The 23,259-nt window shown below is 44.8% G+C and overlaps 1 protein-coding gene across 1 annotated transcript; it reads right to left on the minus strand.

Moving 5' to 3' along the window:
- Window positions 1-6,468: 6,468 nt before the first annotated feature.
- On the minus strand, window positions 6,469-7,199 carry LOC100734335 (keratin-associated protein 4-9). Its single transcript, XM_003467100.3, has one exon. The coding sequence runs from the start codon at window positions 7,152-7,154 to the stop codon at window positions 6,759-6,761; it is 396 nt and encodes a 131-aa protein (XP_003467148.2). The 5' UTR covers window positions 7,155-7,199; the 3' UTR covers window positions 6,469-6,758.
- Window positions 7,200-23,259: the final 16,060 nt, after the last annotated feature.

Here is a 23,259-nt window from a genome sequence, read left to right on the forward strand (position 1 = left end):
GTTTCTGCCAAATGCTGCCATTGTGACAAAAGTATAAACAAAAGACCAGCTTTTTGTTTTTTATAGCCTTATTGAGGCCAAGGACACCAAGTTTATGAACCAGGCACCCCAGAGGTGTGTTTCTTGGGGCACAGGAAATATTATTCCCCATAACTGAATTAAATGTGAGCCAAAAGAACAACTTTACCTTGGGATGTAAGAGCTTTAGCTCCTCCAAGGAATGTGGCTGCTGTACTGGTCACACCTATCAATAGAGGTCATCACCTTTTTGAAAGTGTGACAGGGAAGGTCCCAACAACTGATATCATCAGGTGTCACCAGAATGTGGGGCAGGGTCCCAAGAACAGATCTGCCTCAGGCTTCCTGCTCTAGGAATGTGAAAACTGCTGTCTATGTCCACGGATGGCAGCAGATAGCTTTTCTGACACAAGCTGTGGATTTTAGGAACAGAAAGAGAAAACCCAGGAAGGCAGCTCCCCTGTGATGAGTGAAAAGAGTCAGTGATGCATTCGGATTAGTGGTGGCAAATAAATGGGTCCCAGAAGAGGGAAAAGTGGTTTGCAGGCAGGGGAGCTCGAGCTGGGAGTGACGCCCAGGAACTAGCACTCTGCTATCCGAGTCACAGCACTAAATGTTAGAATATATATATATATATATATATATATATATATATATATATTATAAGAAAATGTACAGGTGCCTTTTTATTTAAGGGACACAGAGAAGAGCCCACACCAGCAAGGCTTTGGCTTTCTCCTCTGACTGGATAGGGGGGTGTGGGTTATGTGTGACCTCTGACCGGATGTGGTGCTTGGGGCAGGTATTGATGATGCTCGAGGAGCAGATTGGAATTTTCTCCACGTGCACAGGGAAAGGAAGGAGGAAGTTGTAATCGGGGAAGAAGGAGGAAGTGGGCATCAGAGTAAGCATGCCCCATTTGGCCTTCCACCATGTTGAACTATCAGCATAATATATTGTAATTTATTCTAGGGCAAAACTCTTTCAGCTTCTGCTTCTCCAAAGACAGCTGTCACCTGGACTGTGCTCTTGGTACTGTCTTATTCTTTAGTCTCGGTTTGCATAAGACTTGGTTCGTCCCACGGGCACTATTGATTCTCATACACCCATGATAATTTCTCAGGACAGAGAAGATTGAAATTTAATGTTAGTCTAATGACTATTTTATGATTGGTCATGTTGACAAAGCAGGTGTTTACGTGTGAAACACAGACTCTGGCCACAAGAGGAAGCCGCTAGAATGTGTCTGCTCGCCACTGTGGACTATGAGTTCTCCTCTCCGGACGGGATTTGCAGAAGTTTTATATATTCCTAGGCTCCAAAGAGGGTCTGTACTTTCATTGGGAACCGCGTTGTTGATCAGATTTCACTGATTTCAGTTTGCACACACACATACATAAAGAAAAAGAAAATCAGGGAGAAAAATGAACAAGTATACATAACAAACAAGAAGAGCAAATGCATCAATTCAGCCTGGCTTGGTGGCACACACCTGTAATCCCAGCACTCAGGAGGCTGAGGCAGGAGAATCGTTATGAGCTCAAGACCAGCTGGGGCTACAAAGCTCAAGGCCAGCCAGAACTGCATAGTGAGACCCTGTCTCAAAAAGACGGGGAAATTATGCATCAATACCCACTTTTTCATGTAGGAGGTGAAATCAGAAGATCAAAAATGGCCTCCAGCAACAGAGTGGAGGTGGTCACTGCCTGGCCATCCTGGGTCCCCTCTGAGTCTAGCAAGAATCAGGGTCTCTATAGTGACACCCTTAATTGCCTTCAATACATGTATTTATTTTACATTTTTAAAGAGTAGAATATATTTCTTGAGAGAGAAACTTCTGTCTGAGAGAGAGACAGAAAGGGTCCCGAGTTGGTTACCAAAGATTTTGTTTTTTCTAGGGATTATATAGAGCAAAATCTCAAGACAGGGCAGGTGTGTGGTAGGGAAAACTTGAGAACTCACAGGGCAAGTATGAGGTGGGACAGAACTACAGTCAACCAATAAAATCACAAGTCTAATTACTCAGGTGTAATTGATTAAATCAGGATCCAATGGGGAGGCGAGTCCCATAGCAAGCAGGCATGTACACAGAGCAGGGTTGTTATTGGCTGGGGGTTGGGTTAGTGGCTCCCTCTGGCTTCCTCAAGGTGATGGAGACCTATTTAGAGTCTCAGTCCCTGAAGTATATACTTGGGGTGTGGTTGCATTTGTTTGATCTTTTATGCTGAGCTCTGTCCCATGGCCAGAGGGTCTGTCTCCTCCAGAGTTACAAGGCATGTGGTCTGCTGTACTGGCTCCTTCCAGGATGCAGCCCTGTCTCCCTGCCTAGAATGCTTCTACTCAGCTGTCTGGAACATTCCCTCTTCTGTAGAAGTGCTCTAAGCTGCCATGAGGGAGAAGTGGACGTCCATAAACTGCTTGGTTTCTGCTGGAGCAGAAATTACCCTTTTTCTACATTTCTGTCTAGTACAAGGTCTCCTTTTCCATCTTGCAGGGTCTCAGGCCACGACCTCCCAGGGGAAGCAGAAGTCATTAAAGCCTTGAGCAACAGGCTTGTTTCCATGATTCTGACCACCAGCTGAACTGGTGGAAACCACATGGAAATTCCTCTTGAGATCACCAGGACCCTAACCACTGAATTTGGTGCGGTTCCCTACCAGTTCAGTTTTTGACCACAATCGGAAAAGGAATGAGGTTTGCAAACGGAGGCGTCACTGTGTTTGGTCACTGTGGGGAGCTGGTGTGTGTGAGGGACATTCTAAATTATTCTTTCCTTCCTCTTTACCCCCTTTAAAGAGTTTTCCAGAGTCAGATTTATTTATTTGTTTAAAAGTTCCTATCCAGTTAATTATTATGAACACAATAATAACCAGGGTAATAGACCAGCACAGCATGGAAAGCACAATGGTCCATGCTGTGTTAAGATCACGTTCTCTATTTTCCCCTATTGTCTCTCATTTTTTTTTGCACTTTATGTGTGAAAATGTTGGATTCCTCCCCTAAGAGAAACCTTGCAACATTTAACTTTTGCGTCTATTTTTGTTCACTTCATGTCATGACAGATGACTGGCATTCACCCTTCTTTATGGCAGAGTAGTACTCCATTGAACATATGTACCACCTTTTCTTTATCCATTTGTGTACTGATGGACACATAGGCTGTTTCCAAGGCTCAGTGTTTATGAACTGTGATGCTATAAATGTGGATATTTGTGCACCACTGTAATGCTATGGTTATAACTCTTTCAGGAAGACACCTAGAGGGGGTCAAATGGAATTCCTCTTCTTAGTTGTCTGAAGAATCTCCATAATGGTTTGACAATTTACACTCCCTCCAAAACATGATCAAGGGAGTTCCATGCTCACCACAGATTCTCCAGCACTTGTTATTGGTTGATTTCTTGATGATGGTCATTCTTTCTGGAACGAAACAGAACCACAGTGCAGTTTTGTCTGTATGCATATATGCACATATGGAGTTATTTATTTCTTTGTTTGTTTTTTGAGAAAGGACTCTACATAGCCCAGGCTACCCTTGAACTCAAGATAATTTTCCTGCCTCAGCCTTCCTGAGGATTGGGATTACAGAGAGGGGCCATTACACCTCTCAATGTTGTTTAATTTACTTTTCTCAAATGGCCAATGATATTGAACATTTTTTGTAGAGAATTTACTGATCCTTCACACTTCGTTTGCCCATTTTTAATTGGGTCTTTAAAGTTGGGTTGGGTCTAATGGTTTTTTAGTTCTTTATATATTCTTTTGTTGGAAGAGTAGCTGCAAAAATGTTTTCCCATTCTGGAGGCTGCCTCTTCACTCTGTTTCTAGTTTCCTGTGCTGTGCAGAAAGTTTTTAAGTTTTTGCTCATTCTTCATGTTATTTCTTGTGCAACCAGGGTTCCATTCAGAAAGTCATTCCCGACACCTGTGTCTTCAGGAGTTTTACCTTTTTGTATTCCAAGAACGTAAATGTTCCTCTTTAATATTAGATCTCTGATGGATTTTGGTTGCAGTTGAGTGCACAGTGAGACCTGTGGGCCCAGACCAGGTTGTGGCGCTGGAGAGCCAGTTTGCCCAGCATCACTTCCCAGCCGGGTTTCCTCCGGGAAAGTATTTGGCCCCCGTGTCAGAGATGAGGAAGCTGAACAGGCCTGCAGGTATTCCAGCCTCTTCAATTCTATTCCACCAATCCAGGAACCTGGCATTTCTGGCCAGGACTGTGCTGGGTTTGGTTTTTAATCACTGGAGCTTTGTAGTATAACTTGGAGTCTGGGATCGTGCGCTTCCTGCCTTGGCCTTGTTGCTCAGAATCACTTTCCCTACTCTACGTCTCTTCAGGTTCCATGGGATTTCAAGACAACTTTCTCCAGTTCCTTGGGAAGCTGCTTTGCTGTTTCCACTGGGGTGTACAGGTATGTGGGTCCATTGTGGAAATAGCTGCCGGGACCTCTTATACTCCATCCCCAAGGTGGCAGCTTGGGGATGACACCTGCAAGGAAGAAGCTCAGTTCATCAGGACTCCACAACACCTGAAGCCAGTGACCATGACATGGGACTGTGTCCCTGGGTTCAGATCCATGGATACAGAAAGCTCAGGTGCCACAAGAAGAGCCATCTCTGTCACATACACTCCCTGTGACCCTTCTAGGGAGGCCTGTGATACCTCCTTACAGCCTTATTTAGTCTCTGTGGACATAGGGATCCTGGATCCAGAGACAAGGAGACGCCAAGAACCACGCGGAAGGAAGCCTTGGTCTGCACGGTATCACTGTGTGTGGCACATGGAGACTCCTCAATTCTACTCCACCTATCCAGGAGACTGGCATTTCTGGCCAGGACTGTGCTGGATTTGGTTTTTCATTGCTGTAACGATTAAAGGACCTGGTTCTACTGACCCCTGAATTAAACTGAGGAAGAAGAGGTTTGGGACACCCTGGACAAGGGGGAAAGTGCATGGAGCACTCAGGGGACCCCAGGGTTGGTGTTCCCTGGCATTTCCAGTCTTATTTTAACTGGGGATTGGTGAGGACAACAGCTCCAATCCAACAAGGACATGGTGTGGAGAGGCTCAGAACTGTCCAGATAACACCTGGAAGACCACCAGAAAAGTCGCCAAATCACCACAGGGCCACACCAAGGCACCCTGGACAACTTTCTCTAGTAATTAGAACTAACCAGCTGGAGGGAGATCAATGGGAGAAACAGGAGGACAGGATACTTCCGGATTCCTTTTTCATACTGGGTCACTGTCCAGAAGCTGCAGGGCTGCTCAACCTAGATGGGGCATGGTACAGGTGCTCTCCTCTCCTGGTGACTGTCCTTGGCTATCAGCGCTGCTTCCCATGGAGTTGCCGCTCTGACTGCATCCTCTTCTGCCCAGGGTGGACTGCAGCAAGAGGTAACCGAGCAGGAGCTCGCACTTTAGCCTCCTGGCCCCTGGAACACGCAGGTCTGAGACCCCACGCTCTGGGACTCCCGGCGTTCCATGAGATAGAAGGTACGGAGCATGCACATTGTCTCTGCTTCTCTTCATGCTGGGAGTCCTAGATTTCACCTGGACAAGTTTCTTTATAAATCTTTCCTGAAAGAGTCCCTTTTAATGTTTTGTTTGTATTTTACCCAGCTAGGCACAGAGAGCTTAGCAAACCACAACCAGACACACAGCTTCCCGCACACACAGACGAGTGCGATGTCTGCTGAACACAGCCTGCCTTAAGTCGAGAATGGCCCAGGTGTTGTTCACTATTCCTCAGATCCAGGAGTGTCAAGATAGAGCATTCAAGATAAACCACTAAAAACAACCCTGCCCAAGGCAGAAACTTGGAAAGCAGGAGATTCACTCCTTTCTGGGACAGTAAACCCAAGTTCAGGGTCCAACCCAAGAACTAGGCACACTGCATGATAGGCTGTCAAGAGCCACCGAAAAGGGGACAGTGGGTGTCTCAGGAAGAAGCCATGGGCTGCAGTCCCACACCCCAGGGTTGGAGAGAAATTGATTTACTCAGAAAAGATCAAAGGAAGTGCTGTGGGGAACCTGGAAGATGATGGAGGGCACAGGAACTCAGGTAAAATGACAGAGACTGGCATGTCCTTGGAAGCAGCAGCATGGCACATCCCTCCAGGGGCCACTGCCAGACTGCAATCCACATTGGGTCCCTCCATGCCCAACTGCTGCCCCACTGCCACCCTTTACCCCTTCTCCAAGGGAGGCCAGCGAGAGCCCTCGTTTCCCACTTCCCTGGCCCAGAGTGAGCTCTGCTCCCAGAGCTTTGCTCTCCTGCCCAGAGCCTGCTCCTCCGCTAGGGCACATCCTCAGCCAGGAGCCTGCAGGTGCTGAAAACCTCCTTCCTGTCTGAGGATGAGGAGTGTGGAGGGCTGCAGGGACTCTGCTGAGAATGATGGGTGCCTAAGGACAATGATTCAAGAAGGAAAAACAAGCAGGCAGGATGCCTTTATGAAGGTTGTCTGAAAACTTCACGTTTATTTAAGAGGTTAGGATATTTCTAGGTAAGAACATGGGGGAGAAAACAGATATTTCCATAGGGATCCCAGAGTATTTGACAGAGTTTAAACAGGTATACATTTGTGAGCCCATAACGGGGTGGAGGGTCAACATGTGGAGGCCAAAAGCAATCCCAGGTGGAGCTGAGGTTTCATAATCCCCCCTCATAACTCAGCTGCCCAGCGGTCTACACCAGGGCTGACTAGTGATGAAGCACCCTAGCAGGCAGGGCCATGCTCTCAGCAACACGAGGCGCTAGAGCAGCTGGGTTGGCAGCAGCTAGAGATGCAGCACTGGGGCCTGCAGCAGCTGGACACACAGCAGCTAGGGCGGCAGCAGCTAGAGATGCAGCAGGTGGGCTGGCAGCACTGGGGCCTACAGCAGCTGGAGATGCAGCAGCTGGGCCTGCAGCACTGGGGCCTGCAGCAGCTGGAGATGCAGCAGCTGGGCTGGCAGCACACAGACTGGCAGCACTGGGGTCTGCAGCAGCTGGACACACAGCAGCTAGGCTGGCAGCAGGTGGTCCTGCAGCAGGTGGTCTGGAAACACCTGGGCTGGCAGCAGCTGGGCTGGCAGCAGCTCTCCTGGCCCCAGCCCTGCTCAGAGCAGAGGGAGCCACAACAGGAGTTGACCATGGTGTTGTCGGGCTGAGGTTCTGGGTGGTTTGTGAGGTGGAGGTCTGTGAGGAGTGGAAGCCTCCCTGCCCTGGGCCTCTTTTATACCCTGCTAAGTGCTTTCTGTCATTATTAGGGTCCTCTTCCCTTGTTGTTGTTTGTGTTAAAAAGTAGGCAATTACCTAATTAGGTGAGTGTGTTTCCCTGGGGAAGTGTCCCTGGCAGACACAATGCATCATTCCCTTTCCTGATTGTTGGATGGATCAACATCATTCTTCCTTAACAACTTGTGGTTTTCTTTCTTGCTCCTTTTAGAGTTTTCTGGCACAGGTCAGGAGCAGAATATAAGAAATAGTAAAAGTAGCCTTTGTATTTACAAGACATGGAGAGAAGCCCATAACCAGCAAGGGTTTGCCTTTCTACACTCCGGGACACAAGGGTGTGTGTTATATGTCACCTCTCATCGGACGTGGTGCTTGGGGCACGCATTGATGTCATGCAAGGAGCTGATTGGAATTTTCTTTGCATGCACAGAGAAAGGAAGGAGGAAGTTATCATCGGGGAAGAAGGAGGAAGTGGCCATTAGGGTCAGCATCCCCCATTTGGCCTTCCACCATGTTGAACTATCAGCATAATGTCCTGAATTTATTCTAGGGCAAATTTATTCTAGGGCAAAACTAATTTATTTCCATCTTTTTATTGTTCGGAAAAGGGTAAAGACTCTCTCTTATTTCTTCCTCCTGAACAGGGCTGTCATGTTGGGTCTGGGGGTCGAGAGGATGACACTTGATGCCCATATAAAAGCTGGTACCAGGTGTTTCAGCTGGGATAACATTCACATCCTAGATTGGAGAAATGAAGAGACAAGGTTCATGAGGTGTATGAGGAGGCTGGCCACCTTCATAGTTAAAGGACCAAGGGGAGGTATCAGGAAAGGTGCCCTGGATCCAAATGTGTGGTTCCATCAGGGCCTTAGGGAAGAAGAGCCTGAAACACAGCATGGAGTTGGGAGGGCTGGAGTAATGGGAGGTGATTGTTCCCCATCTGAAAGGGTAAAGGTAAAAGTGTAGGTAGGGCCTGTCTGTGGTCCAGGGCTCTAGCTGGAGAGACTGGAAGCAGTAGAAAGGTAAGGCCTGACAGGTGGATCATGTCTGGGAGATTGTAGAGCAGGGGAGGGGAGGGCCGTGGCTGTGTCACTGTAAGTTGGAGGAGATCCTAGACCCAGTAGGGTTTCCTGCAAGGGATTAGGAACCAAATAAGATAACAAAAAATGACCTCAACTGAAAGTTGTGGCCGTGGGACCTTGGTAAGAAGAAATGGGTGGGAAATAGGAAATGTGATGACCACTCAGGATGTTTAAAGTCAGGGCAGGTAGGGCTAGGAGGGCACTGCTGAGCTTGAGTGATTTGGAATCAGGATGGCAGCCCAGCAACCTTGATCACCATTGAAGTCCTTAGGAAGACCAGGTAGGGGCCACTCCACCTTGGCTGCAGTCCTGTTGAGGGATCTGAGAAATAAAGCCTGAACCATTATCTGAGGGATACACTCTGAGATACACTTTGGATGATTTCCTGTAACAGGACTTTAGTAACTACATCAGTAGAGTCCTAGGGTTTTTTTTTTTTTTTTTTTTTTTTTTTTTTACTTTTTATCGGTACTGGGAATTGAACTCACAACCACCTGCTTGCAAGACAGGTGCTTAAGCCACTGAGTTAAATCCCCAGCCCCGTCTCCCTGGTTTTGGCAATGCTTCTATCCATCCACAGACAGAGCTAAGAAGATACTTGAACATTTTGTGATGGGGAATGAGTGTAAAATCTACCTGTCAGTCCTGACCAGGGGTGTGTCCAAGAAATTGATGAGTATGAAAGCAAGGGAATGATTTGAGACTCTGAAGTGTGGTTCTAGGTGTGAGTAAGTTGTTGAGACCTGAGAGTGTCTGGGTCGGTCTACATAAACAGCAAGGAATCCTGACAATCAAGATGTAAGGGTGAATGATAAAAAAAAAGGCCTCTCGAAGGTCTAGGACTATGAAGTGAGTGGTGGAGGGAGGGACACGAGAGAGCATAGTACAAGGGTTTGGCACCAGTGGGTGTATTGGGGTAGCAGCATCATGGGCTATCGTAAGGTCCTGTACTAGATGATAGAACCCATCAGACTGGAGTACTGGGAGAATTGAAGAATTGTAGGCCGAATGGGTAGGTTTAAGAAAACCATCGTTTAAAAGAAGCTTGATTATAAGTTTAAGTCCCTTGAAATGTTTGAGAGTGAAAGGATATTGGGGAACGCAAGGAAAAATTGAGGGATCCCTGAGACGATTTAAAACAGGTATAGCATGGGTATTGTGGGTGGGGTTGGAGGTGTTTTAAACTATGGGATGGACCAGAGTAGAAGGAAGGGATGGCTTTGTGGTGCACTGTGAGGGTATCTGGAGGAGGAAAGCTGTGGGGAGGGAGAAGGCAAAGGACAAGTTAAGCTTTTGGAGAAAATCTCTACCTAAAAGGGGTGTGGGCCATAGTGGAATTGCTAGGAATCTATGGGTAAAGGAGAGAGTTGGGAATGTGCATGGAATGGCTCTGTTTGAAGAGGCTGTGTAGGTTGGCTGTCAACACCCACCACAGAGACCAAGCATTTAGTATAATGGACTAAAAACTCAGGAGGTACACTATACGTGGCCTCCGTGTCTACAAGTGCAAAGACTATTTTATTGAAACCTCTCATGAGACTTGGAACTCTGAAGATTGCTTAATGAGGGTTGTGGGCCCCAAGCCCCAGCCATCTTCAGAAGCAAGTCAAAGTAGCTCAGCCAGTAATGAACCTGGTGGTGATGAGATCTCCTATGAGGGCAAGGATTTATTTTTTATTTTTTTTTATTTAAAGAAAAGGAAACGAAAAAAAAAATACATGGAGATAAAAAAAAAAGGGTAGAAATAATACAAAATTACAGACAAACAAAAGGTAAGAAATTGCCGGTTGATAAGTTACAAATTGTCATCTTCGAAATAGCTGTTCAGGTTATAGAATTAAAGTATTTAGAATGACATTCAAAAAAGTGACCCTACAAACCATTCTGCTCTATGATCGAACAAAAGCTCCGTAATATGATTATCAGTCCTACACATTTGTTTTACATCTCAAAGAGGGTAAGATTAACCATATCAAAACAGAACAGAATATTTAAAAAAATAAATAAATAAAAAACAATTTAAAGAAATACAGATTTCAAAGCAAGTCCACTGGAGATCTTCATTATCTGTCTCTAGCTTCTTACAAATAGTTGTCCCTATCTTCACCCACTTTATATACTTATTGCATATTATAGAACTAATCAAATCATTACAGGATGATGAAGTCTTTTTAGGTCCTCAAGTTCCAAATTAGGGAAGACAATAGCAACTACCATCGCATCTCTCATTCTCTTTGTTATAGCCGTCCCCATCTCTGCATATGCTGAAGTTGAACTGAAGAAACCAGTCCAATGTCATTCTAATCAGCAAACAATAGATTGCTAGAATTTATATTATAATGCTACAAAATAAGCCTCGGGTTTCTCAGCGTCTCTTCCTCAGAGTATTTGTTCCTTACATCTTGCATTATATAATCTGTTCCCGTAAATAATTTAAGAAAAAAAGAAAAAAAAAACCATGTGTGAATTTCTACCTATATATCTATCCTCTATGTATTATAGGGAAAACCAGGTCATAACAAGACAGCAAAACAATTTCCTAGGAAAACATACAATGAATAAGACATATACAACTACAATATAAATGATCTTCCGTAGCTACTATGTTTTCTCTTGTTATTTTCAATAGATTTGTCCACAACACTGGCTTATTATAGTTAAACATACTATCACCTATTTTTATAAAAACTTAACTTTGACTGCATTGTAGTATTTGAGAGCTGTTACTGATTCATACCAGTATGGATATCCTTTACATCTTGTCATGCTCAGAGTAGTTTCCTCTACTTTTAGGGTTGATTCTAACAAGCATACCAATTTCAAATAGAATCATTCAAGGCCAACCAATAGTCTTATGATTCAGATACAATTAAGATCAGTCATAGTAAGACAATGTAAGTAATACAGGATTTCAGCCTAAGTCAATAGGAAAGTAAGGATAGTTACCACGTTATAACCTGCTATTTTTGGTTCTAGAGGTCTGTGTCCTCGAATCTGACATGAGTGGACAGACCAGAACAAATTAAATTCAATCTAAATATGGCACTAGGACTACTGTGTCTTTTAAATTATATGTCTAGGCGTACATCTGTTTTGGTTGTAGGTAGCTGGCGTTCTGTATGCTTCTTTTATCTGGATATCATTTCTTTTTGCTATACATGGGAAATTTTGCTTTAATATATCTGTGAATATTTTTTGTATTTCATTTTTGGATGTTCCTGCTTCCTCACTCACATTTTTTATTCTTAGGTTATGTATCTTTTTGTCATCTTCCAGTTTTAGAATTGCTTCTTTCTGGTTCCTTGTTATTTTTAAGAGGCTTTTTCTTTCATGTTATATGCCCTAAATCTCTCTTCAAGTTTCAGAAGGCTGTCTTTAGTTTCTGTCAAGGCATTTTGCCAGAGTTCAATGGAGTTTTTAGTTTCCTGATATTCTCTTTGGATCTGTTTCACATATTCTAAGTTATGCTTAAATTCTTCTTCAGATGCTTCTCTTTCTTTTCTGATTTCCTCAGTTCTTCCATCTGTGTTCTCTTGGGCGGGGCTTGTCATTTCTTTAATTAATCTCTTTATATCTTGCCTCACTTGGATCAGGAGTACAGCTTTAAATTCCTCTATGAGATCATGTAGGTACTTTTTAATTTCGGCTGATGCTGTGTCGAGTAGAGGATGGTTACTGTGCTTGTTCTCTTCAGTGTTTAGTTCTCCTGGGCTTATTTTCTCCGGTTGAGCAGCTGGAGATTTTTTTTATTTTTATCTCTTGTCATGTTTCTGGTTTCTTTCAGACTGTCCTGGCGTTCTCTGGCCCTCTCCAAATTGCTTAGGGCCTTTCAGAAGCATGCTGGCTTGAGTTTTTGCTGTCCTCCCCAATTTACTATTATCTGGGGTAGGCTGGGATGCAGGGGCGGTACAGGCTAGTCTCTAGCCTCTGTGTCAGTTAGTTCATAAATTAGGCTGTACTTTCTGGTTGTCACTGAGTTGTGACTATTTTGTATCCGCTTATGGGGCCCCAAGCAGAGGCTTGGTTTAGCCCCAGTAGCTCCTGCCAGTTCTCTTTGTACCAGAAGCAGCTGAGTAATGTCACTATGGCACAGGGTTCTGCCCAAATCCCAGCCGTACTCTTCCAAACCTCTCTGTGACAGGAGCACCAGAATAGCAGATCCGCCCAAAACTAAGATGTCTCCCACTAAGTTCTCTGTGTGGAGCTGAAGCCAGCAAGTAATCAGGCTCTTCCAGGATTCAAGATGTCTTCCACCAACCCTCCCTACAGGGGGACCTGGTGATGTCACCAAGCTGCAGTTTCTGCCGCCAGGCTAATATGTCTGCACCAGACTCTGTGTTATTGATTTCCCCGTGGTGGTGGGCCAGCTGTTCTCTGGCCAACCCCAGCAGCCGCGGGGTTCCCGGTACTCACCAGAGTCCGGTGCAAGTCCTCATTCCGGGACCACCACACACCAAGCTGCCCACCTTTCCCGCACTCCCGGCACAGCGCGGAACGTTGCACAGCGTGCGCTCCCGGCACAGTGCTGACTGGTCAGATATCTGTGCACCGTTTAGATTTGAAACGCCAGAGCTTTGTACATCCACTCTGGTGCAGTGGTACAGTCCTGGCTGCTACTTGGAGTCCCGGCCGGGGTCTCAGTTTCCCGCAGGCCCAAATGCAACTCAGCTTTTCCTGCTGGGTCCCGGGGTCAGTTCGTTGATTTAAAGGCGCGGGATTTGCAGCCTCCCGTTATCAGCGTTCAAGGTCTCAGCACGACTTTAAATCCTCCAGCTGTACTGTCTTGGTTAATAAGAATCGCTATCGATTTGTCTGGCCCTCTCCATGTTCTCTTTTTTTAGCTTCTAGTATGAATTCTCCAGAGAGACTCTTCGCTCGATCCCCTAGCCAGCCGCCATTTTGACCCTCTCCCAGGGCAAGGATTTAGAGGATGGCTTACCGGCTACCTGGAGGCTACCACAGTCGCCTTCCAATAGTCCTTGAGATTGCAGAGGGAGCACTCACTTGCCCAGCGTCCTTTCTTGACACGCTTGAAGCATGGTCCAGGAGGGGCTCAGGCAGCTCTGCCTTGTTTGGGTCTACCTGTGTTAGAGCTCCAAGAGGCACTGCTAAAAGATCAGATTGCTTTTTCCTTTAGAATTTATCTCTGTTTTCGAAAACTCGAAAAGTCATATTAAGAAGGTCTCCCTGTGGGATTTGAGGGTCAAGTTTAGCCTATTGTCTTGGGATCTGGCCCACAGTGGAAGATCTCTGTGTCCTACAAGGTCACAAAACCTCAGGTCCTCTATGCTGGCTCCTTGGAGACCCTAGCCCTGTCTGGCTGCCTATCATATTTTTAACTAACCTGGCTGCCTGTAGCATTTTTGCTGTGAAAAAGTAACCCAAACTGACATGAAGGATAATGGGCAATGATCATTCTGCCATCTTCAGGCTGAAGGGGATTGAAGCTGTTGCATGGCAGTCAGGGACACTCTGCAGAGCTTTTAACCCAGTGGCCCTCAGTGGACAGCAGGCATTTTCATCTTGAGTGGGTGTACAGCTTTAAGTCTAGAGGAGACAAAGGCAAAGAATCAATTAAGTATGCAGGAGTCAAATAATACAATCAACAGGATAATTGTAAGTATAGCCCTGCTAATGGCTTCCCATAAGGAGGACAGGGATAAGGTCCAGGGAGTTTTAGAACTTGACATGTCATTCATTTGTCATACACACAGTTAGTGTTCACAATTGTATAAAATACCTCCTGTGCTGTTACGATGTCTACTGCCATCTGATTTTGGAGGATGGCCTGTTTTATTAATTTTAGCTTTTGTATTTAGGAGAGAGCTCAGCTGCAGTGTCATTTAAGGCCAGCTGAGTACAGTTAATTATGGCCTCAGTCTGCATCATATAAACTTTTTCTGGGAAAAATCTGGTAGATCCCAGTAAAAGGAATCTAAAAGGAATTTAGTATATTTGTTATTGTTTTTATCTACATAGTACCTTGGGTTTTGGCACCTATTAGGTAAAAACAAACTTGAATCAAAGCATGTACAATCAAATTATATATACAAACGCATGTATAATCAAAGCCTGAGCAGCAGGAATGACAGTTAAGGTTAGAAACTGATTTTAGGTTATAGAAATTGTAACTCATTGGCTCTCAGGTCCTTTTGTGATGGACATTACACAAATTTTTGTTTAAAAATTATCACTTGACTGATGACCTCATGTTAATTTGACTTGAATCGCTTAGTTAGAGCCCAAGAAAAAGGCAGATTCTAGATCTGAAAGAAAATATGTATCATCATAAACAATCCCAATTTTTACATTTGAAGGCATGAATATACTATCAGATCAGCAACAATGACTTGTCTTAGTCATATGAAATTTAGTTGGAGTGTCTCCCATAAGGCTAGAGATTATTAGGTCCTCTGACTGATGAACAAGAACTGATTGAAGTTACCAGGTGGCCACTTTCTTATTCATCAGTAGAAGTACTGTCCAGTGTCTCTTCACCCCAAGGGATTTTGTTTAACCAGTTTTAGCATGATTTTGACCAGCTGGCAACTTAGGGGGAAGCATGCTTTGAAATCTGTAACCCAAATACACCTGAATTTAATGCAAAAGAAAAAGGAAAAAAGATTGTTGAGCTCAAATAAAATGGAACAGCTGTTTAGAGAACAAACAAATGGACAACCATGGGCAAACAATCTGTACATTGTATACATACTGGACAAACAGACAACACATATACAAACCCACAATCATCTCACAAAATCAGTGCACTCAAATATATTTGACCAATTTGAACTGTAATAAGTAGACTACTGTGAACCTTTTAGTATGTTAATTAATAGAGATCTCTTGAAATAAGAAGAGCAGAAAAGGAAGCTATTTCCGGTTATTCTGAGAAATATTGATGAGGGGCAAAAGGAAGATTAATACGAACTAGTCCTTCAGGATCAGCCTGTTTCTGCAGTGGGACTAGGGACTGAGGCTGAGAGGGCTCTGGAGGGGGAGGTGTAGATAGCCACCGAGCTGCCAAACACCCAGCAGGCATCTGTGGGCACTTACTGGGTGATCAACCACAAAAGGGCCACTCATCAGGCCACTCGTCACCAAGCAAAAGGGAAGCACCGTTGGTGACTGGTGACCACGAGACCCACAACAAGATGGCTGCTGCCAGTTACATGGTGAGGGAGCACAAGATGGCCACTGCCTATCATGTGCAGCAAGATGGCTACTGCTGGTCCCATGATGAGGGACTTCAAAATGATGACCATTTACCCTGTAATCTGTTATAAGATGGTGGCATACTGTCACCTGGTATAGGACACAAGATAGTGGACTCCTCCATGTGACCTGCAGCAAGATGACTGCTGAAGACCATGTGGAATGGGATCACAAGATGGTGGTCAAATACCACATGGCTTGCAGGTGGCTGAAATGTGCGAGACCTGCTATGGTGAGGTTGTGGGGGAAATGGCGATGCAAGAGTAGGGGACAAAGAAAAGGAGTTCTCTGATGGAATAGCTGGTTCAGATGGAGGGGACTGAGAATTCTGAGACTGGGAGGGAAACGAAGGGAAGGATTAGAGGCCACTGGGGGTGAGGAAGGGGGAGAGGACAGCGCAGGGGACACAGAAACCTCTGGCTGAGAAAGCTGAGAGATGAAGGGGAGGAGACGTAAGGACAGAAGTCTCATCATCTAAGGTGTCTGGTGGGACAGAGAGGGCCAGGAGTGCTTGGGCCACCACACGGGACAGAGCAAGAGAAGGACATGTCCTCTAGGAGAAAAAGGCCTGACAATGAGGGGTTTCTGCCAACATGCCGCCATTGTGACAATAGTATAAACATAAGATCAGCCTTTTGCTTGTTATTGCCTTCTAGAGGCCAAGAGCACCAACATTAAGAACCAGGCACCTCAGAAACATGTTTCTTGGGCAACAGGAAATAGTCCCCATCACTGAATTGAACATAAGTCAAAAGAGCAACTTTACCTTGGGATGTAAGAGCTTTAACTCCCCCAAGGAACATGGCAGCTGTCCTGATCATAGCTATCAAAAGAGGTCGTCACCTGTTTTGAAAGTGTGACACGGAAGGTGCCAACACCCAATGTCATCAGCTGTCACCAGAGTGGGGGGCAGGGTCCCAGAGAACAAGAGGGTAACAGATCTGCCTCAGGCTTCCTGCCCAGGGGAAAACTTCTGTCTATGTCCAGGGAGAGCAGGGGATTGGTTTTCTGAAACAATCTGTGGATTTTAGGAACAGAAACAGAACACTCCAGAGGGTAGCTCACCGGTGATGAGTGAGGAGGGTCAGTGATGCATTCGGAATAGTGGGAGCAAATAAATGGGTCTCAGTGGAAGGAAAGGCGGTTTCTAGGCAGGGGAGCTTGAGCTGGGAGTGACGCCCAGGAGCTATCGCTCTGCATCTAAGGCACAGCACTAAATATTACAGTTTTCTGGTGAAATAAAGAAGCAGAATGTAAGAAAACGTAAAGATGGCCTTTTTATTTAAGGAACACAGAGAGGAGCCCACAGCCAGCAAGGGTCGGGCTTTCTTCTCTGCCCGGATATGGGGGTGTGGGTTATGTGTGACCTCTGACCGGATGTTGTGCTTGAGGCACTCATTGATGATGCTCCAGGAGCTAATTCGAATTTTCTTCACCTGCACAGGGAAAGGAAGGAGGAAGTTGTAATCAGGGAAGAAGGAGGAAGTGGGCGTGAGGGTCAGCATCTCCGATTTGGCCTTCTACAGTGTTGAAGTACCACCATAATATACTGTAATTTATTCTAGGGCAAAATTCTTTCAGCTTCTGCTTCTCCAAAGACAGCTGTCACTTGGCCACCTGCTCTTGGTACTGTATTATTCTTCAGTCTCAGTTTGCATAAAACCTGGTTTGCTCCTATGAGCACTATTGACATACACCCATGATTCTTGGGACGGAGAAGATTGAAAATTAATATTAGTCTAATGACTATTTTATGATCAGTCTTGTTGACAAAGCAGGTTTGCATTTGAAACCCGGCCACAAGGAAGAGCCTACTAGAATGTGTCAGCTCACCACAGTGGACCATGAGTTCTCCTCTCTGGATGAGATTTGCAGAACTCTTACATGTTGCTTGGCTCCAAAGAGGGTCTGTACTCTCTTGTTCATCATAAACCAAGTTGTTGATCACATTTCCACGATACTGATATTGTTAATCACACACACATAAAGAAACCAAAGAAAATCTGGGAGAAAAATGAAGAAGTATAGATGACAAATATGTAGAGCAAATTCATCAATTCATGCTGGCATCGTGGCGCATGCCTGTAATCCCAGCACTCAGGAGGCTGAGGCAGGAGGATTGTTGTGAGTTCAAGACCAGCCTGGGCTACATCTTGAGCTCAAGGCCAGCTGGAACTGCATAGAGAGACAGTCTCAAAAGACGAGAAAAAAAAGGCATCCATTTACATTTGTTCATACAGGAGATAAAATAAGATGTTTGAAAGTGGCCTCCAGCAATGGGGTGGGAGTGGTCACTGCCTGGCCATCCTGGGTCCCCTGTGAGTCTAGAAACAAGCAGGATCTCTATGATGACGCCCTTAAATGTCTTCAATATATGTAATTATTTTACAATTCTCAAAGCAGAATATGTTACTTGGGAGAAGGAAACCCTCTGGGTGACAGAGAGACAGAAGGGGTTCCAAGTGGGTTGCCAAAGATTCTGTCTTTTCTAGGGTCTTTATAGAGCAAAACCTCGAGATGAGGCAGGTGTGTGGTAGGGAAAACATGGGAACTCACATGGCAGGCATGAGGTGGGACAGAACTGGGGTCAACCAATACAATCGCAAGTGTAATTACTCAGGCATAATTGATTAAATCAGGATCCAGTGGGGAGGCGAATCACGTAGCAAGCGGGCATGCATACAGAGCAGGGTTGTTATTGGTTAGGGGTTGGGTTAGTGGCTCCTTCTGGCTTCCTCAAGGTGATGGAGACCTATTTAGAGAATCAGTCCCTGATGTTTATACTTGGGGTGTGGTTGCATTTGTTTGCTCTTTGTCCTGAGGTCTGGCCCAGGGCAAGTGGTGTCTGTCTCCTCCAGGGTTACAAGTCATCTGGTTCTCCTGCACTGGCTCCTTGCAGAGTGTTGCCCTGTCTCCCTGCCTAGAATATTTCTGTCTAACTCAGGTGCTAGGAACATTCCTTCTTCTGTAGAAGTGCCCCGAGCTGCCATGAGGGACAAGTGGACATCAATCAGTAACTTGGTTTGTGCTAGAGCACAAATTACATTACCCCCATGTTTCTGTCTGGTACAGGGTCTCCCTTTCCATCTTGCAGGGTCTCAGTCTGCGCCCTCACAGGGGGAGCAAAAGTCAGTAGTTCCTCCAGTTTATTCTTTCCATGATTCTGGCCTCAAGCTGAACCAGAGGAAACCTCATGGAATTTCCGCCTAAGATAACAGGGACTCTTCCCACTGAATTTGGTGCGGTTCCCCACTAGTTTAGTTCGCGACCACAGTTGGGAAAGGAATGAGGTTTGCAAACTGAGGTGCAAACCCAGGTGATCAAACTGTGTTTGATCATTGTGGGGAGCTGGTGTATGTGGGGGACATTTTCTTTATTCTTCCCCTTCCTCTTTCTCTCCTTAAAAAAATTACCAGGATGAGATTCATTTATTTATTTAAAAGTTCTTAACCAGTTATGTATTATGAACACATTAACGACCAGGTTAATAGACCAGCACAGCATGCGAACCACATTGTCCATGCTTTATTAGGATAGCTTTTTCTCTTGTTCCCCTATTGTCTGTCATTTATTTTCCACTCTTTATAGGTAGATATTGGATTTCTCTCCTAAGAGAAAGCATGCAGTATTTAACTTGTGTGTCTCTTTTTCTTTACATAATGTTATGACCCCCAGGTGCAGGCATTTTACAACAAATGACTCCCATTCATCCTTCTTTACAGCAGAGTAGTACTCTATTGAATCTACATACCATCTTTCTTTATCCATTCAGGTATTGATAGAAACACAGGCTGTTTCCAAGGCTCAGTGATTTTGAACTGTGCTGCTATAAACATGGATATTTGTGCATCACTATAATGCTGTGGATGTAAATCTTTCAGGAAGATACCTAAAGGGGGTCAAATGGAATTCCTGTTCTTAGTTGTGTCAAGAATCTCCATAGTGGATTGACAATTTATACTCCCTCCAAAAAATGATCAAGAGAGTTCCATTCTCACCACAGCTTCTCCAGCACTTGTTATCGGTTGATTTCTTGATGATGGTCATTCTTTCTGGAATAAAATAGAACTTCAGTACAGTTTTATATGTATGTATATATGCACATAAGTAATTATTTATTTGTTTATTTATTTATGTTTTGAGAAAGGTCTCTACATAGAAGAAGCTGCCCTTGAGCTCAAGGCAATCCTCCTGCCTCAGCCTCCCTGAGAGCTGGCATTACAGACATGAGCCAGCACACATAACTCTCAGGGTTGTTTAATTTACTTTTCTCAAATGCCAATGATATTGAACGTATTTTGTGTACAATATTTGTTGATCCTTCACACTTCATGGGAAGTGTGCCCATTTTAATTGGGCCTTTAAATTTGAGATGGGTCTACTTTTAGTTCTTTATATATTCGTTTGTCAGAGGAGTAGCTGGCAAAATGTTTTCCAATTCTGGAGGTTGTCTCTTCACTCTGTTTCTAGTTTCGTGTGCTGTGCAGAAAGTTTTTAATTGGATGGACTTCATTTGCTCATGCTTGGTGCTATTTCTTGTGCAACCAGGGTTCTGCTCAGGAAGCCATCCCGACACCTGTGTCTTCAGGACTTTTACCTTTTTGTCTTCCAGCAGCATAAATGTTTCTCTTTAATATTTAGATCTCTGATCCGTGTTGACTGCAGTTGGGTGCACAGTGAGACCTGTGGGCCCAGGCCCAGGCTGCGGCCCTGGAGAGCCCAGCACCACTTTCCAGCTGATTTCCTCCGGCAAAGTATTTGGCCCCTGTGTCAGAGATGAGGAAGCTGAGCAGGTCTGCAGGTGTTCCTCCCCCCCCCCCCCCATTCTACTTCACTGTCCTGTTCTGGCCAGGACCATGCAGGGTTTGGTTTTAATCGCTGTAGCTTTGTAGTGTAACTTGGAGTCTGGGATCGTGCACCTCATTCCTGGCCCTTGTGGCTCAGAATCACTTCACTACTCTCCATCTCTTGTGGTTCCATGGGATCTCAGAATCGCTTTCTCCAGTTCCGTGGGAAACCGCTTGCTGTTTCCACTGGGCATGTACAGGTGTGTGGGTCCATTGTGCAAATAGCCACCCCATCCCCAAGGTGGCAGCTTGGGGATGACACCTGCAAGGAAGAAGCTCGGTTCATCTGGTCGCCACACACACCTGAAACCAGTGACCATGACATGGGTCTGTATCCCTGGCTTCAGATCCATGGATCAGAACACTCGTGCCCCACCAGAAGAGCACCCTCTGTCACACACGCTACCTGTATGACAGGGGAGCCCTGTGATGCCTCCTCATGGCCTTATTTAGTATTTGTGGACATAGCGATCCTGAATCCAGAAGCGAGGAGACTCCAAGGACCACGTGGAAGGGAGCCTTGAGCTTCACAGTATCACTCTGAGCATGGCCCATGGAGACACAGGGAAAGAAAGGACCTGGTTCTAGCGATGCCTGGATTAAACTGAGGAAGAATAGCTTCCGGACACCATGGAGAATGGAGACAGCGCATGGAGCATAAAGGGGACCCCCGGTTGGGTGTTCCTGGCATTTGCAGTCCATTTTAACTGGGGATTGGTGAGGATAACAACTCCACTCCAATAAGGGTATGGGGACGAGAGGCTCAGAACTGGCCAGATAACACCTGGGATACAACCAGGAAAGTTGCCAAATCAGCGCAGTGCCACCCCAAAAACTCCCGGACAAATTTTTCTGTTAATTAGAACTAACCAGCTGGAGATAGGTCAATGGGAGAAACAGGAGGACAGGATACTGCCGGATCCCTTTTAGACACTGGGTCCATGTGCAGAAGATGCTGGGGTGCTCAGTCCAGATGGGGCATGGTGCAGCTGCCTTGCTCTCCTGGTGACTGTTCTCGGCTATCAGTGCTGCTTCTCATAGAGCTGCTGCTCTGACAGCGACCTCTTCTGCCCAGGGTGGCATGCAGCCAGCGGTTACAAACAGGAGCTCGCACCTCAGCCTCCTCGGCCTGTGAGAGGCAGGTCTGAGAACCCACACTCTGGGATTCCCGGGCATTCCATGAGGTAGAAGATACAGAGCATGCACGGTGTCTCTGCTTATCCTGATGCTGGGAGTCCTCCCACATTTCTCGTGGATGCTTTTCTTTATGAATCTTTCCTACAAGGGTCCCTTTTCATGTTTTGTTTGTACTTCATCCAGGCACACAGATCTTAGCAAAGCACAACACAACACATCAGGCTCCTGCAAACATAGACAAGGGCATGCAGCGTTCATTAGGTCAAAAATGGCCGATGGCTCTCCCTTTTGGCTCTATTGATATGGTGGATTACATTTATTGATTTATGTATGTTGAACCATCCCTGGATTCCTGGGATGAATCCCACTTGGTCATGGTGTATGATCTGCTTGATGATTTGCTGCATCCTATTTGCCAGTATTTTATTGAGGATTTTTGCATCTGTGTTCATTAGGGAGGTTGGTCTGTAGTTCTCTTTTTCAGTTGGGTCTTTCTCAGGTTTTGGTACTAGTGTAATATTTGTTTCTAGGAACTATTTAGGAAGGATTGCTTCCCTTTCAATTTCATTGAAGAGTTTGAGGAGTGTTGACATTAGATCTTCTTTGTATTTCTTGTAGAATTTTGCAGTGAATCCGTCTGGGCCTGGGCTCTTCTTTGTAGGTAAAGATTTAATTAAGTTTTCAATTTCATTAATAGAAATTGGATTATTCAGCAGTTACATCTCCATGACCTAGCTTTGGTAGTTCGTATGCTACTAGGAACCTGTCTATTTCCTCTGTGTTATCAAACCTTTGAGAGTAGAGTTTTGTGAAATAGGTGTTGATGATCTTCTGTATTTCTATAGGGTCTGTAGTGATTTTGCCTCTTTCATTCCTTATTACATGAATTTGAGCTTTTTCTTCCATTTTTAAAATAAGGTTGGCTAGGGGCTTGTCGATTTTATTTATTCTTTCAAAGAACCAATTCTTTGATTCATTGATTTTTTTGGATTTGTTTTCCTTAGTCTCTGTTGCATTGATTTCTGATCTGATTTTATAATTTCTTCTCTTCTTTTGGCTTTGGGCTTGACTTGCTCTTCTTTTTGTAGATGTTTGAGGTGTAACATCAGGTATTTGTTCTGTTTGTATTTGTTCTGTTTTCCTGATGTGGGAACTCAGTGCAATAAATTTTCTTCTGAGGACAATTCTCATTGCATCCCACAGATTCCGGTAAGTTGTATTTGTGTTTTCATTTGTTTGTAGGTATTGTTTAATTTCTTCTTTAATTTCCTCTGTGACCCACTGATTACTCAAGAGTGTGTTATCCAGTTTGCATGTGTATGTGGGAATTTTGCAGTATCCCTTTATCATTAATTTCTAATTTCATAGCATTATGGTCTGATAGCATGCAAGGGGTAATTTCAACCCTTTTGCATTTATTTAAATATGTTCTGTGAATTAATATATGGTCTATTTTAGAGAACGATCATTTCTATAGATGCAGAAAAAGCTTTTGCTAAGGTCCAACTTTCATTTATGATAAGAAGATTGCAGAAAATTGGAATAGATGGTCTTAAACTCAATATAATAAAGGCCATCTACGATAAACCAACAGCCAATATCATACTAAATGGCCAAAAATTGAAGGCCTTTACTTTAAAATCAGGCACAAGACAAGGATGTCTCTTATCACCCCTCCTATTTAATATAGTACTGGAAATACTAGCCAGAGCAATTAGACAAGAGAGAGAATAAAAGGTGT

Source organism: Cavia porcellus, unplaced genomic scaffold, assembly GCF_034190915.1.
Source record: "Cavia porcellus strain 051 isolate PalLab524CR breed Dunkin Hartley unplaced genomic scaffold, mCavPor4.1 scaffold_6, whole genome shotgun sequence".
Classification (NCBI taxonomy): Eukaryota; Metazoa; Chordata; class Mammalia; order Rodentia; family Caviidae; genus Cavia; species Cavia porcellus.

Bases quoted from the DNA above. Each gene is read 5' to 3' on its own strand.
- LOC100734335 (XM_003467100.3), bottom strand. From the start codon at position 7,154: ATGGTCAACTCCTGTTGTGGCTCCCTCTGCTCTGAGCAGGGCTGGGGC.